The sequence below is a fragment of the Halichoerus grypus genome, chromosome 1 (assembly GCF_964656455.1).
Source record: "Halichoerus grypus chromosome 1, mHalGry1.hap1.1, whole genome shotgun sequence".
Classification (NCBI taxonomy): Eukaryota; Metazoa; Chordata; class Mammalia; order Carnivora; family Phocidae; genus Halichoerus; species Halichoerus grypus.
Window position 1 is genome coordinate 177,607,620 of NC_135712.1, and position 21,161 is coordinate 177,628,780.

Here is a 21,161-nt window from a genome sequence, read left to right on the forward strand (position 1 = left end):
CATCCAATCTACGGTATTTTCTATTAAGCTAATACAGCAGGTCAACTATTGAAGAAACAGTGACATATACTACAGAAGGATATAAAGATCAAAATACAAATTATGACCTCTAAAGAGCCTAGCTTGGTAGAGAAATCACAGTTGTATTAAAATACCCATAACATAGAGCAGAAAACGATAAATGGAAAATTTATGAAGGTAAAGTTACTATATTGCTTGAAAATCTGGGAAGGCAAAGTTACCTTTGCCTAAATAGAATCTAGACACAGGTAAACTGAAAGGGAAGAGAAATCAAGCTCCTCTCTCTCGCCCTCCCTTCCTCCCTCCCTCTCTCACATACACATCTCAAGATTTGGATACAGTAATTTCTATTATTTCCTAAGTCAGAAAGAATACTTAACAGATGAAGACAAGATTTTGCTTTTTCTCCATTTACATATTTAATCCAGCTCCTACTTTATGTCACGTTCTCAGCAAGGCAATTTCAGCCCCCTCAACACTTGGAAAACCACAAGCAGAAACAGATTAGTAAGCAAACAGCTGCAATAAAAAACGTGACCAATGCATGTCGGAAATATGGCGGTTTCTATTAAGAAAAGGGGATCTGAGACAGCTTTTCAGCAGATTACTATGTATGTGAATAGAGCTATCTGAACAATCTTAAAAAACAAGTGGAGGTTATGCCATGAGGAAGGAAGAACATCAGAGGCAACCAACAGAAAGATGCTATTAGAATTTAATACTAGCAAAATAGAGCACTGCATATTCAGTGAAATGCAAATAATTTGGGTAAATTACAAATGGTGGCAAAAGACAAGATTGGAAAGGTAAGAAGAACCCAAATCAAGAAAGAATTTTAATGAGTAAGACAATATTTGCCTCACCGGAAGAATAAAAGTATAAGAAGGAATGATATTAACTAGTAACGTTAACAAGGGAGACTTCAATGGGAACAAAGAAGAGTGACCATACATCCTAATTAGAACAGTCCTGGTCTACACCTGTTCACCTGGTGTTCTACCCAGTTTACCACTTGTGCCATATTTAATGAAGTGTTATTAGTAATTGCATTAAAATATGCAAATTTGGTAGACCTCTCCACTTTGTACTTCCAACTTCTGCCATGATCCTGTCAGTTTATGAAATGCATGAATAATGAAGAAAGTCCTTACTTTAATGTGCAGTTAAATCTGAAAGATGATAGAAATAACTAATTTTCTTTCTCTCGCCCTTTCCAGACTCAATGTACCTAACCCTTCCCTTTCAAGGGTTAGTATGCAGGGGACTTCTCCAGAGGCTAGGGCAGGTAGCTCCTTTGGAGGTGGAAGTGGTGGTCAATACTGCCACCACTAATGTCCCACTGATGTATCAGCCAAGTTATGGCCTGTGATTTTGCCCCAGAAATACAGAGTTGCCAAGATACCAATGAGCAGAAGTCATGGGAAATTACAGGTTAAGTATATGCAGAGTAGCTAATATTAACACACAAAGCCAGTACTCTTTTACTGAAATGAAGAATTAAAGCTTCTCTCTCCCCTATGTATATTAACACTCGTCCCCATGAAACTAGCTAATGGATATATTTGTGAATAATAATTTTATATATATCTGTCCCTGGTTCCTAACATAGTAACTTCCTCCCTCCCGCTCTCTCACATACACATCTCAAGATTTGGATACAGTAATTTCTATTACTTCCTAAAGTTAGAAAGAATGCTTCTTTAACAGATGAAGACAAGATTTTGCTTTTTCTCCATTTACATATTTAATTCAGCTCCTACTTTATGAAAAGCCTTGAAAAAAGGGGTGCTAGGACAAACTTTTGTTCTCCTATTTAGTCTTTGGCCCGTTCCTGACAAAGAGCTCTTAAAACCTTTGGAATTTCCAGAGTGATAGAAACAGCTTTTGTTCTAATGAGGCGACTCTTGATGGGCTCTTGGGTGGGGACTGGTAACCACAAAGACCAAGTGAGGATTAGTAGTTTGGAACTTTCAGCACTGAGGGAGAGAGGCTAGAAGTGGAGTGAATAATCAATCATGCCAACATGATGAAGCCTCCATAAAAATCTATAAACTATGGGATTCAGAGAGCTTCCAGAATCATGAACAAGAATGCATCCACATGCTGGGAGGGTGGTGCACCCCAAACTCCACATGGACAAGAGCGTCTATGCTCAGGATCCTGCCAGGCTTCGCCCTATGTTATCTCTTCACCTGGCTATTCATTTTGTATCCTTCAATATCCAGTGTAATAAACCAGTAATCTAGTTAAGTAAACAGTTTTCCTGAGTGCTGTGAGCCACTCTAACAAATTAATGGAACCCAAGGAGCAAGTCATGGAAACCTCTGATTTTTTAGCCTGCTGATCCAAACTACAGGTAACAACCCGGACGTGTGACTGGCATCTGAACAGGGAGATAGGCAGTCTTCTAAGTCCTTAATTTATGAGATCTGATATTAACCCCAGGCAGTGTCAGAAGTGAACTGAATTGTAGGAAATTCAGCTGGTGTCACAGTACTACCTGAAAGCCCACACATGTAGTGTCGTAAGTGTTCTGAGCGTGAGAGTAAAGGAGAAAACAGAATTTTCTAGGCAATATTTGATTAGATAAAGAGGCAAACATCTGAGACTTTCACCTTTACTGAAAATCAAGAATAACACTTATAATTAGACTATGAATCTTTGACAAGTAGTATTTATTTCTCAAAATTAAACTTTACCAAGTTGCTCCAACAGAATTCCAAAAGGTAAAACTAGAAGACCTGGTTAAAGATCTTGATCACACCCATCACTGTTTTTATTTCACAAGTAAAAGAACAAACTATGAGACACATTATTTTATTTAAGATTTTATTTATTTATTTGATAGGTAGCAAGAGCAGGAACACAAGCGGGGGGGGGGGGGGGGGGGGAGAGGGAGAAGCAGGCTTCCCGCCAAGCAGGGAGCCCCGATGCAGGGCTCGATCCCAGGACCCCGGGATCATGACCTGAGCCAGAGGCAGACATGTAACGACTGAGCCACCCAGGCGCCCCTATGAGACACATTTTAAAGCTTGATGCATCCTTTTTCCTATGAAGCAGAATCTTTCAATCTTGGCACCACTGACATTTTGGGTCTGATAATACTTTGTTGTTGGGAGTTATCCTGTGCAATGCACAGCATCCCTGGTCACTACCCATTCTCAGTGGCATTCCCCCACTAGTAACCACCAAAAATGTCTCTAGTCATTGTCATCCCTGGTTGAGAACCACTGCTGTAAATTTTTGAAAAGGAAAGTGAAAAGAAGTATTACAGAATTAAATGCAAACTTGCAGAAAAAGCCCACATCTCAAAATTTCAAACATCTTCAATTAGTTTTACTATTAATTATTGCAAAGTCCTACAAGTGTACATAAACACCATAGGTAAGATTAAATATTTTACTTACATTTAAATAAAAGAGTGTATTTATTCAAAACTAAATTTAAAACAATAGGAACAATCTTAAGGTAAGTCCATTTTTGTGGGTGGTATTTTTATTCTTCCTGACTGAGTATCAGGACTCTAGGACATTTCTGCAATCTCAGAGTGCTCTCAGTATTCAGCCAACCAAAGAGCAAAATGTAGTTTTTTCCCCCAAAATAACTGCTTTGTTTTGGCCTATTTACAAAGAAACAGGCCAGAAACAGACTGCGAAGAAAAAACTTACAAGGACAAAATTTCAAATACAGTCATAAAAATTAAAGACACAGCTCACACTTTGTATCTGAAGTCCCTTTTACTGATAAATATGACTACTTGTCTATGGAATGTGAGTAAAAAGACAGATATATGCCAGAAATAACAATTCAATCCAATCATTACAAAGACTATTCTTTGCTATATAAGTCATGACCATCTTTCTTAAACAAAACTTGCTGCTTGAGACTGTCTTAAACTCAAATTATTCCTAACATATAGAAGTATAGTTACTTAGAAGTAACTTCATTAGGCTACTTTATTATTTTTATCAATAAAAATCTAGCAAAAACCCTAAAAAACAAATCATAACTTCATAAATGAGGAAGACAGAAAGTATAATTGGTAATAAACAAATGGAAAGATGCAGGCACAAAATAAAAGAAAGCAAATTAAAGTGAGATACCATTTTTCATCTATCAGATTTTCAGATTTAAAAGCCTAATAATGCTCGGTGCTGACAGTGGTAGAGAAATAACTTTCACACAGTGCTGGTATAAGCATATGTTGAAAAACTTTTTAGAAGGCCAGCTGGCAATACCTGACAAAATAATAATGCACATAAACGTCAACCTACAGATCCCATTCTTCCATCTGTGTCAATGTAAATATGCTCACTTAAGCACTTTTTGAATTGTTTTTTTTAACTGTAAACAACCTAAAGAACCATCAAAGGACAGGTTAAGTAAGTTACAATAAACCCCTAACAATGGAATACTATGCAACCCATAAAAACAATGAGGCAAATTTTTGTGTTTTGATAAGATATCCAAATACAGCAGGTAACAAGGCAACCTGCAGAATCTTGATACTATTTGTTTTTTAAAAAGAATTAACACATATACATTTATATATACATAGAAAAATTCTGTTAATACATAAGAAACAGGTTAAAAGCATAGTTTTTTTTGTTAGTACTAATGTAATAAAAAAATTTTTAATGAGACAAGCTTATCTAAGCAGTACTGATTTCCATAATCTTTGTACATGAGTTTTTTCACAGAATGGGCACAATATTTAACTCATGTGACCCATTAAACTCAATATGCAGTTATTCTCACCAAATTTCTCCTTAACCAAAATAGGGATGTAAACAAAAAATATATGTATGGTAGTCTCTATATTCAAGATACTTCAAGTATTTAAGACTGAAAGTTTTAAGACAAGTATTTAAAATTTACCACCTGTTCACTCACCAAATATTTTGTCAGAAAATAATTTTTAAAGTGACCACATCCTGACTAGGGCACTGATTTGTCATATCCTACAGCAACTAAGATAGCAAAATCAAATGCCAGACAATATTTACAAGAAAACTGGGTTAAGTGACAAGTATCCCCATGAACCTTCTAAAATAAACAGGGCAAGACTAGAGAGCTATCAATATCTATACAGGAAGGAGAGAAAGACTACTTGTCTTATAAGAGCTTATGAACAGGAAAACCCTGAATTTACTAACAGTACTTACTGAGGAAAAACTAGGCCACATTCTACCCACATTCAAGATTACTCACTGCAGAAATACTCTGCTGTGCAAAGTCCCTAGAAAAGGTGGACCTGTCTCCAGATAAAGAACTACTTTAAGACAAAATAGCCATAACCTCATAAATCACCCTGCAGTCACCATGGACGATATCCCTAAAATAAGACCAGAATAAAATAATCTGGAAAAATATCATATTCACTTTAGTACAAACAATTCTGAATAGAAATATTTCGTCAGCTAACAAGCTATCTCACCCTCTCTTAGAGATATACAATAGTGCAAAAATTACAAGTGTACTCATAATAGCTTATACCTCTCAAATTTCAAATCCTTCTATAGCATATTTTTCTCCAGTTTCATCACCTGTAAATGGAAACATTACCAGCTACCTCCCAATACTGAGAGGGTAAGATTTTTGGTTGATTAAGAATAACAAATCCAAAACGCATATATTAAATAGAAAGCTAGGCTCATACTTCCAACTAAAATATACATCAGTCTTATCACCTATATGCTTCAAATTTACACCTCTGCAAAATTATAATTACTAAAATTTTCAGCCTTTGAGGTTCCTGGAAAATAGTCTAAATCACAAATGTTAAGGGTATATCAAGCAATTTACCTTACTGACTCTTCCAGTAAAGTATCTCCTGACACATTTTTTCTTAAATCACAAATTACCACACTCAACCTCCCCATACTTGCCACAATCCCCAGGAAACTATGTGACGTGTCAGTGCTTAGGTCGTATCATGGTACGCCACAAGGAAAGGAAAGCTGGACAGGTACATAAGGTCAGGATTAGATAAACAGCAAGAAAATCTTAGAAATAACTAGTAACACATTCCTGGTCAAAAGCGTAATTTCAAATTGTAAAGGTTTTAAAAGAATTCTCAGAGTGCTTCAGTAAAGAGGAAAGATGTGAGAAGACAACAAGGGACAACGGGTATAAAAGTACAGGTTATGAGAGGATGTAAAGTCAGAATGCCTGAGTTTAAAATCCAATTCTGTCACTCACCAGATGCACTATCTTAAGACTTTTTAAGTTCTGTAAATCTCAGCATGCGCTTTTAAAAAGCAGAGATACCTACTTCAGAAAGTAGTTGTAAAGATCAAATTAAGATACACATATGAAACATTTGACAGTGTCTGGCACAAAATAAATGTGTACTAAGTTTGCCTTTTGGAAGAAAAAACACTTTAACCCAAAACACAAGTCCTATGTGAAAATTCTAGTCCCTTAAAGATAAATCCCAATTTCAGGTTCACAATTTTAAAAATCAGTCTAAGACTCTACAAAGGACTATTGAGAAGCACCACATTCAACAAGAAGTAACATTAGGAGAATAAAATTTTAGAAGGGTCAAAAATACTAAAGAGATACGCAGAACACGCAAGGAGCCTAAACAAATCACAGGGAGACAGGAAAAGAAAGTACAATGTACTGTATGTCTGAAAAAGTCTAAGTCAGATCTAGTTATAGCAAAAAGGAATATAAAATAGCTAAAGCAAAGTTTTGGAAAACAAAATGAATAACTAGCTCAGTCACAAGTATAAAGAAGCTTGATGAGATTTAGGAAAGTCTTGGGCCTGAAGAGAGATCACTGTAACTGGTCAATGTTTTCATTCTTAGAACTTCAGTAAGCTGCAAACCTTTTAAGTATCAAAACTGGTATTAAATAAATGTTATTTTTAGTACTACTAATTTTTATTTTCATATCAGTGTACAAACAAAATAAGGAATCTAAGATTTACTGAATACCTGCTATTTCAAAAAACTCTGTGAAGTGTTGTTCACATTTTCAGCTGGGGAGCTGAAGAAAAGAAGGCTTAGGTAACTAAACTGTTCCATCATGGTCATTCACATAGATTATATGAAACTAGAATTTTCGGGGCGCCTGGGTGGCTCAGTCATTAAGCATCTGCCTTCGGCTCAGGTCGTGATCCCGGGGTCCTGGGATTGAGCTCCACATCAGGCTCCCTGCTCAGCAGGAAGCCTGCTTCTCCCTCTCCCACTCCCCTGCTTGTGTTCCCTCTCTCGCTGTGTCTCTGACAAATAATTAAAATCTTTAAAAAAAAAAAAAGAAATTAGAATTTTCACCAAGACTGTCTTCTAAGCTAGGGTCAAGCAGATTATAAACAGAGACAAGAGAGATACCCTGACAAATTCACCTCCAAGAGCATCTTCACTGTACCATAGAGCCTCTCAATAAAGCTTTTCTCCCCAACCCAAAGTCACACTGGTAGTTGGTAACAAAAAAGCCCTACTTACACTATCACATATATGGCACATTTTGAAAAAGCACTGGGAGCACTAGTACTATTATTTTACATCATTACTAATTTGACGCTTAACTATTTTTCACTTTACAGTCAATGGTGTAATCTCTCAATAATATTCCATGTATTTGGTAGGCATGGACTTTGAGCTTGGGTTACAGAAGTGCCTATTACACAAGGTAGATTCCACACAAGCAGTGCCAAACCCAGGCAGCCTGATAATACAAACAGGACTGCTGTGGGTGAAACCAGAGAAAGCAAAGACGAGCAACTAAACACATCTAAAGGCCTAGCAGAAATGAAGATCTAAAATATATTTCTCAGACTCACTGGGTATTTTTAAAGTAAAATGCTTTCACAGACATATGTATTAAACGAAATAACAGCCAACATTCTCCTCTTCAACTGGCTATACTGTTTTAGTCACTGAATACATTTAAGGGTTTTGTGTTTTGTTTTGTTTGCTATTGATACTGAAACTTGATTTTGGTACAGAAATACAGATACAGGCAGAAGGATGCAGACACAGACAGACACACACACTTTCCCTCACAAACTCCCATATCATTAAAGTAAAAGACCAACAGTCTACAAAACAGAGGGAAAGCACAGTAAATTCTGGATCATAAAATTCTTAACTTCTTAGTAATAAGATGTTTTGAAGCAACATGAAGTTTCTGACAGACTTCCAGTAATAGTCCATAAGCATTATGAACTGATCAGCAGGCACAAAGAGGATCTCTGGATGTGGATAAAAAACCACAGGTGTGTATACAGGTGACACTAAGAATGGCATTCTGTGGAACTGTGGCTCTGATGAATTAAGTGGTAACAGTGACTGGTCTTTCTCATCCAAGTATACACAACTGATTCTCCATTTTTTCTTTCTTTTTTGGTCTCCAAACCATTCACCTCTGCAACATACTCCCAACAGTTAACATCTTTCACCATCTGCAGACATTTTAACATCAACCACTATCACTGTGCCCCATTCTCCACTCTTAATCCCTATTGCTGCAATACCACCCCCAGGTAACTACTGCCACAACACAGACTCCTATAAGTTTTTCAAGCTGGGAGGAACCTTGGAGATCATTTATTACAAGCCCCTCATTTAGTATCTGAGCAAACTGTGGCCCAGAGTAATTTAAGTGATTTAAATAATGGGAAATAAAATAGTTATAGCAGCTTCCATTGGGGCGGGGGGGGGGGGATGAGACGGGGTTGTCAGTGTGTCCCAGTCACTGTATTAAGCACTTCAGCTGTATAAATGAGGAAATTAAAGCACAGAGAACTCAACCTTGGTCACAGAGTAAGTGGTAGAAGTAGGAATTCAAACCCAGGTCTTACGTTCTCTTGACTCAAACCAGAGCTCTTTCCAAAAGATAAAGTATACCTCAGACTTGTTTCTTAAACCAAATTCACTCTTTAGGCCCAATATACAGACAATTCTAATTTTTCCTCCAAATTTTAATATTTACAGCTACATCCTCACAAGAGCTGAGGCAACTATACGGTAGAAACCCCATTTTTCAAGTGAGGAAACGAGCTGACAAATAATGTGCCCAAATTCACACAGAGAAGTCGCCAAGCTAAATTCAGAATTCAAGCCATGCTCCTTCCAAGAATATTACCACATGCTAACTCTCATGAAATTATGGGACTAGCCAACTACTAGTAAAAATCTGGACTGAACATGGAAAATATGAGCTCACCTGCACATCAAAGAGATTTAAAATTTGAAATTAACTCTACTCAGAAAACAAAGTTGGCATGCGTCAACAGATTTTCTGCAGTATACATGACACGTCAGGTTTATAGCATGATGTGACAAAACAAATGAAAATGACTACGATTTTCTTCATGTTCATACCTTAATCACTGCAGTTATTGGAATATTTGAAAAAGGGCATCCACTTAACTAATATTTAATGAAAATCTACTGTGCTTTCTCTGTGTACCACTGTGATGGTGGTACATGACAGGATTTTAGGTGACACATGGAAAATTCATATTAAGTATATATTTTAGTATTTATAGGTTTTAAAGTCTAATGCAACAAACCAGTGGTTTCAAATCTTCTTTCTCACAAAGGGAAAAAAATTAACATAGTGATTATATTTCTGTGAAGGAGTAAAACAAAGGCTTAACTTCTATAATATTTTCCTATATTGAAAAAAATCTAAAAAAAGCCAAACTAGAGAAGAGTATTAAATAATTATATAGATGTTACAAGGATGTGGCAAATATTATGAAGACAGTATAGGAGACTGACATTTTTTTTTTTTTAAGGTTTATTTTGGGGAGAGTGACAGTGCGCACACATGAGCAGGAGGGGTAGAGGGAGAGAATCCCAAGCAGAGCCCCAACTCAGATCATGACCTGAGCAGAAACCAGGAGTTGGCTGCTCAACAGACTGCGACTGCACCGCCCAGGTGTCCTGGGAGACTGACATTTTAGAAACAATGTTCAGTAAATACTATGTTGACAAAACAAAATTCCCTCAAGAAACCCACTGAAGGATTTAACATCCTCATTCACTTAAGGAGATTTTATTTACAATAATGAGGTCTCAGCTGTTGATAACTACTTTTAAGTAACCTAAATTTTATTTTCTTGCTGTTATGTCAAAATTGCTCAACACAAAGAACTTGAAACTGCAGGGGGCGGGTAGGGGGGTGGGGACAAAGCAGACTCAATATAAGCACAGTCAACACAGTAACTACTATTTATTGAGCATTTACTCTGTTTACCAATCAATGTGCTAAGTTTTCCATGTATTAAGTACTTATGCTATGAGATACTATTATTTCTATTTTATAGGTGAGGAAACTAGTAAGTTTTCATAAGTGTAATTATGAGAGGTTGACAGTGGTACTGTAGTTTTTATCTCTCCAAAACCCCTTATCAGACATAACTAGACAGCAAAACCAAAAACTAATGAACAAAAAACATTTACAATAAAACTACCTGAAAAAACAAAACAACACAAAAACTAGCTGAGAAGGTAGCGAACCTCACAAACCCCAAAGAATAAAAGGTTCAGAAAAAATGACAGTCACATGACCTGTACCTTATCAGGTTCTGAACTAGAGAAAGTAGAGAGAAGTCCTGGTGCACCTGAAGGGCCTAGGAATAGGAGAACCACAAAACTGTCAACCAGCATTCACCAGAAATCATGACAGGTCAATCTGAGACCAGCAGCTGGAACTGAATGGGTTTTGCCCACTCCACTAGTGAGTGAACAAAAGGGACCCACAGTGAAAGCTGAAAGAGAGCAGCAGTCTTGCTCCAATGTGATCCTGAAGGTGACCCACCAGGGCTCCCATCCAGAGATGACCCAGCATGTGGAGAAGAGGACAATAAAGATGAAGGAAAGACAGGGTCCAAATAAGAGTAGGAGTGGAAAAGAGAACCTGGAAATTTCAGAAAGCAAACTCCATGTTCTTAAACACTTTACAAAACAATGAGAAAGCTCTGTGAAGTTAGGAAAGCTACTCTGAACTATATTTCCTCCTCAAAGGTCAGGAAAACTAATTTCATGTAAAAATGTACAAGAGAAAAATACGAAGGTCAAACCCAGTACAAAGTAAATATAAGAAAAAAAGAGAATAAGGAGAACAAACATCCCTACAGACAATGAAAGGAACCTAGAAAGACTTGTCCAAAAACAGATCAAAACTGTATGATACGACTTCAAAATGAGCTAAAGACATTGAGAAAAATGATACATGTCAGAAAATGAGTTTCAGAATAGAATTTGGCAAATGATTAGAAATTTAAAAAATTACTTCAGGAAACAGACTAAACTAGTACATGAGAATGAAAGAACATAACAGATATCACAGTAAGAGTTCTTTAAAGGAAAAAAATTTTAAAAATCAAAACAGAATTTTAAATTTCACCTTGAAGACACTATCAAGAGAATAAAAAGAAAAGGCATGAAGTTGTAGCAAGTACTTGTAAATCCTATGTCAGATAAAGGTCTTGCATCTGTAACATACAAAGAACTCTCAAAAACCATTAAGAAGGGGCGCCTGGGTGGCTCAGTCGGTTAAGCGTATGCCTTCAGCTCAGGTCATGATCTCAGGGTCCTGGGATCGAGCCCCACATCGGGCTCCCTGCTCGGCGGGAAGCCTGCTTCTCCCTCTCCCACTCCTCCTGTTTGTGTTCCCTCTCTCGCTGTGTCTCTGTCAAATTAAAATAATAATAATAATAATAATCTAAAAAAAAAAAAAAAACAGTAAGAAAACAACTCAATTTTTAAATGGACAAAGACTTGAAGAACCAGTTTACCAAAGATACAGGAATAGCAAATAAACACATGAAAACATACTCAACATGATTAGTCATTAGGGAAATACAAATTAAAACCACTTTGCAATATGTGCCTAAGAGAATGACTACAGCAAAAAAGGACCATACTAAATGTTGAAAAGGACGTGGAGAACCTTAACTCAACTCCCATTAATACTGGTGGGAATGCAAACTGGTGCAATGACTCTAGAAAACAGTTTGGCAATTTCTCAAGTTAAACATACACCTACCATATGATCCAGCCATTCCACTCCTAGGTTTTTATCCAAGAAAAAAGAATGCATATGTCCATACAAAGATTTGTACACAAATGTTCATAGCCACTTTTTGATAACAGAAAAAAATGAAAATAATTGAAGTGTCCATCAACAAGTGAATGTATAAAAAACCTGTAGGATATCCATATAATGACTACTACTCAGAAATAAAAAGGAATGAACTGCTGATATCCAAACGTGGACCTCAATTATGTTGAATAAAAGAAGCCAAAGAATACAAACTCTATGATTCCATTTATATAAAATTCTAGAACAAGCAAATTAAAGTGATGAAAAGTAGATCTTTAGTTGCCTGAGGGGAGAGGAGCACACCCAGGGAAGGAAAATTACAAAAGTGCATGAGGAAACTTCTGGGAATACCGAATGGATATGTTCACAATCTTGAGTGTGCTCAAAGTTTGAGTACAGATGTCAAAATTTAGCAAACTATATATTTTCAATAAATGAAGTTTACTGTACCTCAACAAAGATGTTTTTTAACAAAACAGGAATAAGGAAAAAGAATTCAGGACAAAATAACAAATACTGAAGACATGCAAAGATGACTGACATAGCAATACAAGGAGTCCCTGAAAAAGAAAACCAAAGCAAATAATTTTATTTCCTGGAATTAAAAAAAAAGATATGAAAAATTTGAAAATACGTGTTAAAAGAGCACACCACGTACCTGAGTATACTGACCCAAAATGCCCAACACTAAAACAAAGTCCAGAAAAATTACTGCACTTAACTGAAAAAAATTCCTTGGGAATCTAGGCAAAAAGAGTACACAGCTTTTAAATAAAGAAAATTAGATTATCTTCTGATTTTTGACAGGAACTCTGAGTTGGGGGGAAACAATGGAATTAACATATTTAAGCTACTCAAGGACAAAAATTGAGAACCAAAGATTTTATTTCCAAAATGACCTCCAAGAATAAAGGACACTGTTAAAAATATATAAATATATATATATATATAATAATAATTAAAACTCAGGAAATGTCCCCATGAGCTCTGCCGAAGCTCAGAGCTTCTACTAGAAAATGAACTTCAGACAACCAAACTGACTAGAGATATTGACCTAAGGACTGGTGGTGAGCATTTGATACAGAGCTACTATAAAAGAATAAATGATGGTTAAAAGAAACTTATATAATAGCTATATGCTCAGATGATGTAGACACAACTACTTTTCTGAAATGGGGGTTACAAATTGGGAGAGTGTATGAACAATTTTGATGTTCTTAGTAATTACACTGGTGATGTTGGTATTATTATTATTAGACTTTTCCCGTGTCCTTGAGAACCAGAATTGTTGGGGTGGAAGAGGTAAAACACTGTAGTCCTGATTTTGAATTGGAAGCATCAGTATGAATCACTTAGTATTTTATTAGTTCTGTCCACTGAAGAGGCTAGAAACCATGACCAACTCAGTTATAATAAGCATCTCTAGTCTCCAGGTTGTAGTCTTTAAACACCACTTCCCACTAAAAGACATGGCTTGAGAAACGTCTGATTCTAGGTCTGGGCAGGAATGAGCTTAGACCATATACTAATACCAGAGACTATGGATGCTATTAAAGACTACCAAGAGTCAAGTCAAAAGGACTCTGGAATCAAATGAAAGAGGCTCCCACAGGCCAAACACCAGACAATATGACCATCAAAAAGAGTAATTGCAACTAAAACTTATCAAATGTTTAAATCCACAACTGAAACCCACCACATACCCTTCTGTTTATTCAGCACATAATATATACTTGGCATTCAGTTACAAACTGTGACCTTCGGTAAAGTGTCCTTTAAGGAAATGTCCCATTTTCAGGACAAAGTAACCTTTTCAACATAAAATTAATTTTTTGAAGTAGCCAAAACCAACAAATTTGGGGAATGTTTTAGATAGATAATCTCTGTCTTCATTACAGTTTAGTATGCCATGTTTTGGCATTTTTCCCAACTTCCTACATTAGATGTGTAAAGGTAATTTTTTAAAAGACCAAAAAGGAAAACTGCTCTAGTACTCTTTAAATTTTCCTACAACCTCCTGCTCAGTAAAAACCTACACTATAATTTTAAAATCTCTCTAAAGCTAAAAACACAAGTGTCAAATTGGGCTTTTTTAATGAAAAACAAATAGCTTAGGCTGTCACTGATTTTTATCCATAAACAAAGTCCACATATCTCTTCTGTTAATGATTTCTTGCTATAATGTATCAATGAAAATAAAAACTATGGAATTCTTATCTCTAGCAACCTATCCATCCTAAAACACCAAAGAGATCTGATCTGTTCTTTACATTTTCTTGTTAAATCTTAGAAGTTAGACAAAGCTCAGTTTAACCATAAAATGGATGACAGAAACTTGCAAATTTCAGAATCAAAAGGCATGCTCATGTTGATTAAAAACAAAAAGATTAAAGCTAAATGTGTAAACACCAGCTGCTTTAATGATAAATTTAAAAATACTTTCCAAACTCTGTATCTAACACCACCATTTTAATACAAAATATTATTAGTAAATGTTAAAAACAAAACAAAACAAAACAAAAATGGGGGGGTGAGTAAAGAGGTGGACCTTGTTTAAGTCCTCTATCAACACAAAATAATCGTCCACAAAAATCAGGTTAAAATTCCCTAGCCACATGGTGATCCAGTCTGACAGGATATTAAGTTTTCTTTCAGAAGTTTTCAACTATTTACAGCCAATGTAGTTTATCAAAAGAGAAGACAGTTTGTACAGACCTGATAAGAAGAGGTTTTAAGTATTTATCTCCAAATAGTTTGATATAATCTTGTGTATCAAAACTCTGAAAATAAAAGCTTCTCCTTTTGATATTGTAGGGGGATAAGTCTGGACCAACTAACAATTTGAAAGAAATAGAGGCAACCTAAGAATTTCTGAGTTAGGGATTAATTTATTTCTGAAAGCTGGCAACTAGTCATTTTTAAGCTTATCTACATAAGTACCAGTTATGTTGCATCAATTTTTAAAATCAAGATGTTCTAAGAGAGACAATAATTCAGAGGCAAATATAATTTTTTTTTCTAAAGGGTTCCACTTTTTAAGTGGAATAAAAATGTAAGATTGACCACTTCACAGACACATTCTTAAGCTGACTGGTAATTTTAATAAAGCACTATGGAGACTCAGCTTATCTACATGACTACGAAATCAGAGGGTCTTTTTTCCTTTCTAAAATTAGGCTAGTTATTAGAAGGCTACATATATTACAACCACAAGCGAATCTGGTGAGAAATGAACATCTGCTAATAAAGCCCAAGAAAATATACATCACTTACTGAAGCTTACACTCATAGCAGGCCTCAAAAAGAATTTTAAAAATAGACAAGACCTAGGGGAGCCAAAAGAAAGCTCATTTAGTAACACTGCGCCCAAAGAAACCTTTCTCCTTCCTACTCCCCACCCCCTACAAAAAAAAGAGTACAAGGAAGTCACCAAATCTGCACTGCTTTCTACAAATTAACTTAGTGATGGCAAAAACACTCCTGCAACACAACCTACACACACAATGAACTGGAATGGTACTTATGAAAACAGTCCTAACTTCATAGTATAAGTTTCAGATTCAAAACATTTGGGAACAAGCCTAATAAAATGCTGAGCATATGTAACAAGTTAGCTATCCTAGAAAGTTTACAGGACAGTCAAAACTGTAGCATCTGGAATTTGTCAGATAATCACCCTAAGTCCTCAAAAGAATAAAGAGAAGTGACACTTCAAACACCCACATATATAAATATGACAACAAAAGGTTGGATACAGGACAATATGAGAAAACACCACCAACAAAAAAAAACTGAGACAGAATCAAAGCCACAAAGTTCTGGAAATAAGCCTGTTTGTTAGAGCCAAAAAGGGTCATGACAGGATAGGCATTCTTTTCTCTAGCTCTTCAGACTAGTAAATTCTAAATCTACAAAAGCATAAATATAAAGAAAATTTTAACAAAATTTTAAAACTCATTACAGAGTATGCATAAGGAAAATAAAACATCCGGGCTTAGTAAATGCTTTAAATAAGCGGAGCTTGTACAGCTGTACAAAGATTATTGAATTCTTCTGAAATACACTTTTTTCCCTCTCCTAAGCAATTCTGAATGGACCCTAAGAACGAATACATGTTTTCAACTCACATGGTCTCTCCAGTCTTGGCTACATGACAAAGAAACTGATCCAGGACAGGACAAACTTCCTTTTTTCCCCTCTTCTCAAAATCTAAATAAGGGAAGAAAGAAAAATTATCAGTATTTTCAAAGTCCATCAACCATTTCCAGTGCACTGTAAAAACAAACTTTTCTCCCAGTCCTTCCTCAAATATTAAGAAGCAGTTTAAAAAAAAAAAAAAAAAATCTGCCTCTCAACCAAATATCCACCTCCGACTCGAAGTTCTTCTTCCAACATTGGTTTCTTCACGTTGTAACAAGAATCCTCCTAAAGGGGGCACTCAACTTCTCCACAAAGCATCCATGCAGTGTTTCTCAAAGTGTGGTCCGGGGGAACACCAACACCAGATTTATCGGGGACACCAGTTAAAATACAAATCCCAGGCCCCAACCCCCATAAATTGTTTATCTAGGTAAAGTTCATAAATGTGCGTCTTAAGAAACTGCAGCTACCTCATGCAGCCGTTTCCAAATGATTTTGGATGTCAATGCATAATTGTGAAAACGCTGAAATCACACGCTATTCTAAGTTTGAGAACCACCGTTCTCAAGCCTGTTGCGTGGAAGGCGACCACCTGAGAATTAGGGCGCGTGGAGGAATGACTTCAGAAGCTCTGCAAAAGACTTCCTGAGACACTTTAAAGTTGCTCAGCCGTCCTCTTCCCCCCCGCCCCCGCCACCCCAAACCTACTTTTTCTCTCACCCCGACGCCTGGCGTGCGGGGGCCTGACGGAAAACGGAGCCTACCCGTAAGGGGGCTGCGGGCCCACGACCTCTCCCCGGAGGGGTGGGCGAGAGACTGGGGCCACTACCAGAGCTTCCCCGGCTCCCCTCCCCCAGCCCAGACGCCGGCGGCCGACACAAAGCCCAGAGCGGGGCGGGAGGGAGCTGCCCACAGGGCTCCCCGCCCCTGGGGAGGTGGGAGGGGGATGGGAGCCGGGGAAGCGCCCCCCCCCCCCCCGCTCCAGCCCGGCCCGGCCCCTCGGAGCCCCCTGCCCAGAAAGAGAGGAGAGGGAACCACGGAGGGTGAGGAGGAAGGGAGAGGGGGCAGCTACTCCCACCTTTCAGCGCCTCCTGCAGCCTCTCGACGTCCATGGCTTCCCGGAGTCCCTCGCAGCCTCCGCCTCCCTCCGCGGGTCTCCCGGGGACCGGAACGCCTCCCCCCACCCCCCCGACGCCCTCCCCCTCCCTCGCACACACTCCGGCACGCAGGCGACCGGGGGGGGCACCGAAGGGAGCCGGGGGAAAGCGAGCGAGAGAGCGAGACCGAGAGAGCGAGCACCTCCCCGAGCCGCTACCACCAGCCCTCCAACATGGCGCCCGGCACGTCACCGCGCGCACGCTCCCCGCCGCCGTCCTCGCGCCCGCCGCGCGCCCCGACCCGGAGCCCGAGAGCGCGTGCGCGGCGGAGGCGTGCCCCCTGGGCAGGGCCCGAGACCCGGCAGGCACCCGCCGCTCCGCCTTCCCAGTGGTGGTGGACCCTGGCTTGCCTGCGCTGTACTCCAGGAGGAATGGTCGCGGCCCGGGGCTGCAGACCCACTCCGTCGATTTGAGTCCGTGCCGTTTGCTAGCTGTGTGATGTTGAGCAATTTCCTGAGCCTCTCTGAGCCTTACTTTCCCGGTCCGTGCAATGAGGGCACTAGTGTTGACCACCCTGTACGGTTGCTGGGAGAATTAAGTGTGTACACACAGCCATCAGAGTACGCATAAAAAAAAGTGTTATTAATAATCCTACCAAAAATGCCTCCCTGCCTGAATTCATCATTGACCTACCTTGAAGAGAAGCGATACATACAAAAAAGAGATTAAAAATTTAGGGATTGCAACCATCTGGATTCAAAGCCCAATTCGACTATTCCTGTGTGACCCTGGACTGGTTATTTAAACTGACAGAACCTCAGTTTCTTCACCTACAAAATGAGGGTTTGTAAAACACCCCTGAGGCTTGAGTGAAATGGTGACTATGAAGCATTTAGCACGGTGCCTAAAACTTGTAAGCCCCGGGTTAACGTGGCTGCTGTTGGTTTTTGTTTCTTTTTTTTCTTAAAGATTTTATTTATTTATTGTCATCATGATTTGGATTGCCTTACATAAGCACCCAGGGAGTTAGGGCGGGACCTCAGAAGTCCTCTCCAACCCTGACGTTTCACAAATGGGAAAGCTGAGGTGTAGAAAGCTAGTCTGGCAAAACGACACCAGAACCCAGAACATCTGGCTCCCGGCCAGTGTGTTCATTTTTATTATCTTCTCTTGTCTCTGAGCTTTTCAGGGAAAAGATACTGAACTGTTCCACCTTGTCTTCTGAAAGGCTAGCACAAAGCCATGAAAGGGAGGAAGGAGAAGAAGGAAGAAGGGCGGGAGGAAAGAAGGCTATTTTTGACTTGTGTTAGAAGATGTGAATTTGGACACAGTGCTCCCAACTGCCGACCCTCTTAAAGATAAGTGGCTCTGACCCTGCCCCTGACCCTGGGTGGCAGATGTAGGCAAAAGCTCCCCCAAACCCAAAATACTTCTCATTTTGCAATCAGAGAACCAGTCCCTAGTGTCTTTAGACCCTTTCATTGTTCAGAGCATCCAGTTAAATAGCCTTGCAGAGGGATGTATGAGGGTGGCATCATCAAATATACACCCTTACCGTGCACTGCATTTATTTTATCGTGGTCCCTTCTAGTCTAAAAGGGCCTATTCTCTGGATAGCAAAGCCTAACCCCCCTTCTCTCTGCCACCCTGTCCTCTGTCTAGGCGGGTCTCTTTTTTGTAAGACCTGTGTGAGACCATATAGTTACTACTAGCCATATGTGGGTATTTAAATTTTAATTAAATTTTTTAAAAATTTAAAACTCAGTTCTTGAGTTTTTCAATATATTTCATTTCTCAATCACACTAGCCACATTTCAAGAGCTCAATAGACACATATGAATAATGGTTTCTGTATTGTCCAGCACAGATCAAGAAAATCCCATGATCAAGGTGCCCCAGTGGCTCAGTCAGTTAAGTGGCTGAGTCTTGATTTTGACTCAGGGCAAGATCTCAGGGTGGTGAGATCGAGTCCTGGGTGGTAGGGCTCTGCGCTCAGCAGGGAGTCTGCTTGAGATTCTCTCCCTCTCCCTCTGCCCCTCCCCCTGTGCATGCTTGGGTGTGCTCTCTCTCTCTCTTTTTCTCTCCCTCTCTCTCTCAAATAAATAAATAAATAAATCTTTTAAAAAAATAAAAGAAAATCCCATTATCACAGAAAGTTTTCTTGGTTAGAGAACATACCATGCTAATTTCTTCCATCTTGCCTTGCCCCTTTTTCATCAGCTGTTCCCCTCACTTGGAGATGCCTTGACTCCGAAATGTTGGAGAAAGTCTATGATACGAGGCAAAGTACACAAAACAGTGACAGACTAAGGGAATCAGGGAAAGTATCCCAGGAGGAACTAGTGTTTAAGCTGAGACCTGAATTGTGAGAGGAAGGTAGCCAAGGGAAGTGGAGAGGAGAAGCTTGAAAACAGAAAAGCCATAGGTGCACAGGCTTTGAAACGAGAAAGAACTAGATGGTTTCTGAAGAGTCACAGGAAATTCAGTCTGCCCTAAATTGAGAGTGCAAGGGCAGAAGAGGCAAGACATGAGGCCGAAGCATTACTTCCTTTGGTTCATTTCTTCCTTCTTCCTTGGAATTCTCCTCTTGCCAACGTGCATCCCAGTCTCTGTGATTGCTAGGGCCTCCTACTGACACTAGTTCCATTGGAGGAAAACAGAATACAAATGTGACAGCCAGCTTCCACCATCGCCCCCAGTGATCCTTGCCTCCTGGGATTCATGCCCTCCTGTAGTCTCCTACAGAGTTGGCTGGGGTGACCAATAAAGTATAGTGGACTTCTGAAGCCAGGCCATGGAAAGTGCTGTGGCTTCTGCCTCACTATAGTGGAAGCCAGCGTCCCTGTCATTAGAATACTAGAGCAGCCCTGTGAAAAGGCCCAAAAGTAGAACTGAGGCCTTCGATGTGGGTCACCAGCCCCAGGAAATCCTTTGAATGACAGCAGCCCGAGCTGCCATCCAGACCTCAGCCTTATGAGGGGTCCCAAGCCAGAGCCACAGATCTAAGTCGCTTCTCAATTCTTGATCCACAGAAACTATGAAAGATGAAAAGTGTCTATAATTGTTCTCAGCTTCTAAATTCTGAGATAATTGCTAAACAGCAATAGATAACTAATGTAAGAAATGAGAATATTAATAGTAATAGCTAACATTTACTCAGTATTTTCTATGTGTCTAATATTCTTCTAAGCACTTTACAAAAATGTCTAAATTCATCCTTGCAAATATCCTATGAGATTAGTGATATTACCCCCACTTACAGGAGACAAAACAGGTGTAAGAGGTGAACCAGCTTGCCCAAGTTCACACCACTAACTACGCAGGAAGGTGACTGACCCACGATTCAAATCTAGAGTCACTACAGAGCCTTTGAAATCTTTCTTGTCCTCAAGAAGGCTGCAAACTACCCAGAGAGGTAAGATGTGTGCACAGAGTCTGAGGCAAAGTAGAAGGCAAGTATGCAAATAGGTGGTCAAAGGCCTGTGAAATTTCTCCAGGCAGGGATGGAGGTTGCCTTTTAGAAGGGCCTCACTTAAAGGTTGCAAAAGATTAGCACCAATAGGGAAGAAGCTTCCAGGCAGAGGGCATGGTATTAACCAAGCAAATAGTCCTTGAGGGTCTGCTAGGTGCTGGGGAAATGATGGACCTTAAACAAACATGAACCTGCAGGAAGACTGGCCCATTGCTCTGAGTGTATGCAGGAGAGAAAAAGCTGAACTTATGAAGAGAGATACACAGTAGGAAGTGGAAGAAGGAGACAGAGAAATGGGAAAGAGAAAACACCTGTAACTATATCAGAGAAAATGAGCAAGGATGTTCTTATAACCCCAGAGAGA

The 21,161-nt window shown here is 39.0% G+C and overlaps 1 protein-coding gene across 1 annotated transcript in view; it reads right to left on the bottom strand.

Moving 5' to 3' along the window:
• Nucleotides 1–17,460, bottom strand: part of PPP4R2 (protein phosphatase 4 regulatory subunit 2) — a 51,011-nt gene extending 33,551 nt beyond the window's left edge. Inside the window, exons 1-2 of the mRNA XM_036111876.2 lie at nucleotides 17,307–17,460; nucleotides 16,216–16,297 (exon numbers count right to left, since the gene is read on the bottom strand). Coding sequence (XP_035967769.2) covers nucleotides 16,216–16,297; nucleotides 17,307–17,340 — 116 coding nt within the window. The 5' untranslated portion in view covers nucleotides 17,341–17,460. The remainder of the gene's footprint in view (nucleotides 1–16,215; nucleotides 16,298–17,306) is intronic.
• Between the last annotated feature and the right edge of the window lie 3,701 nt (nucleotides 17,461–21,161).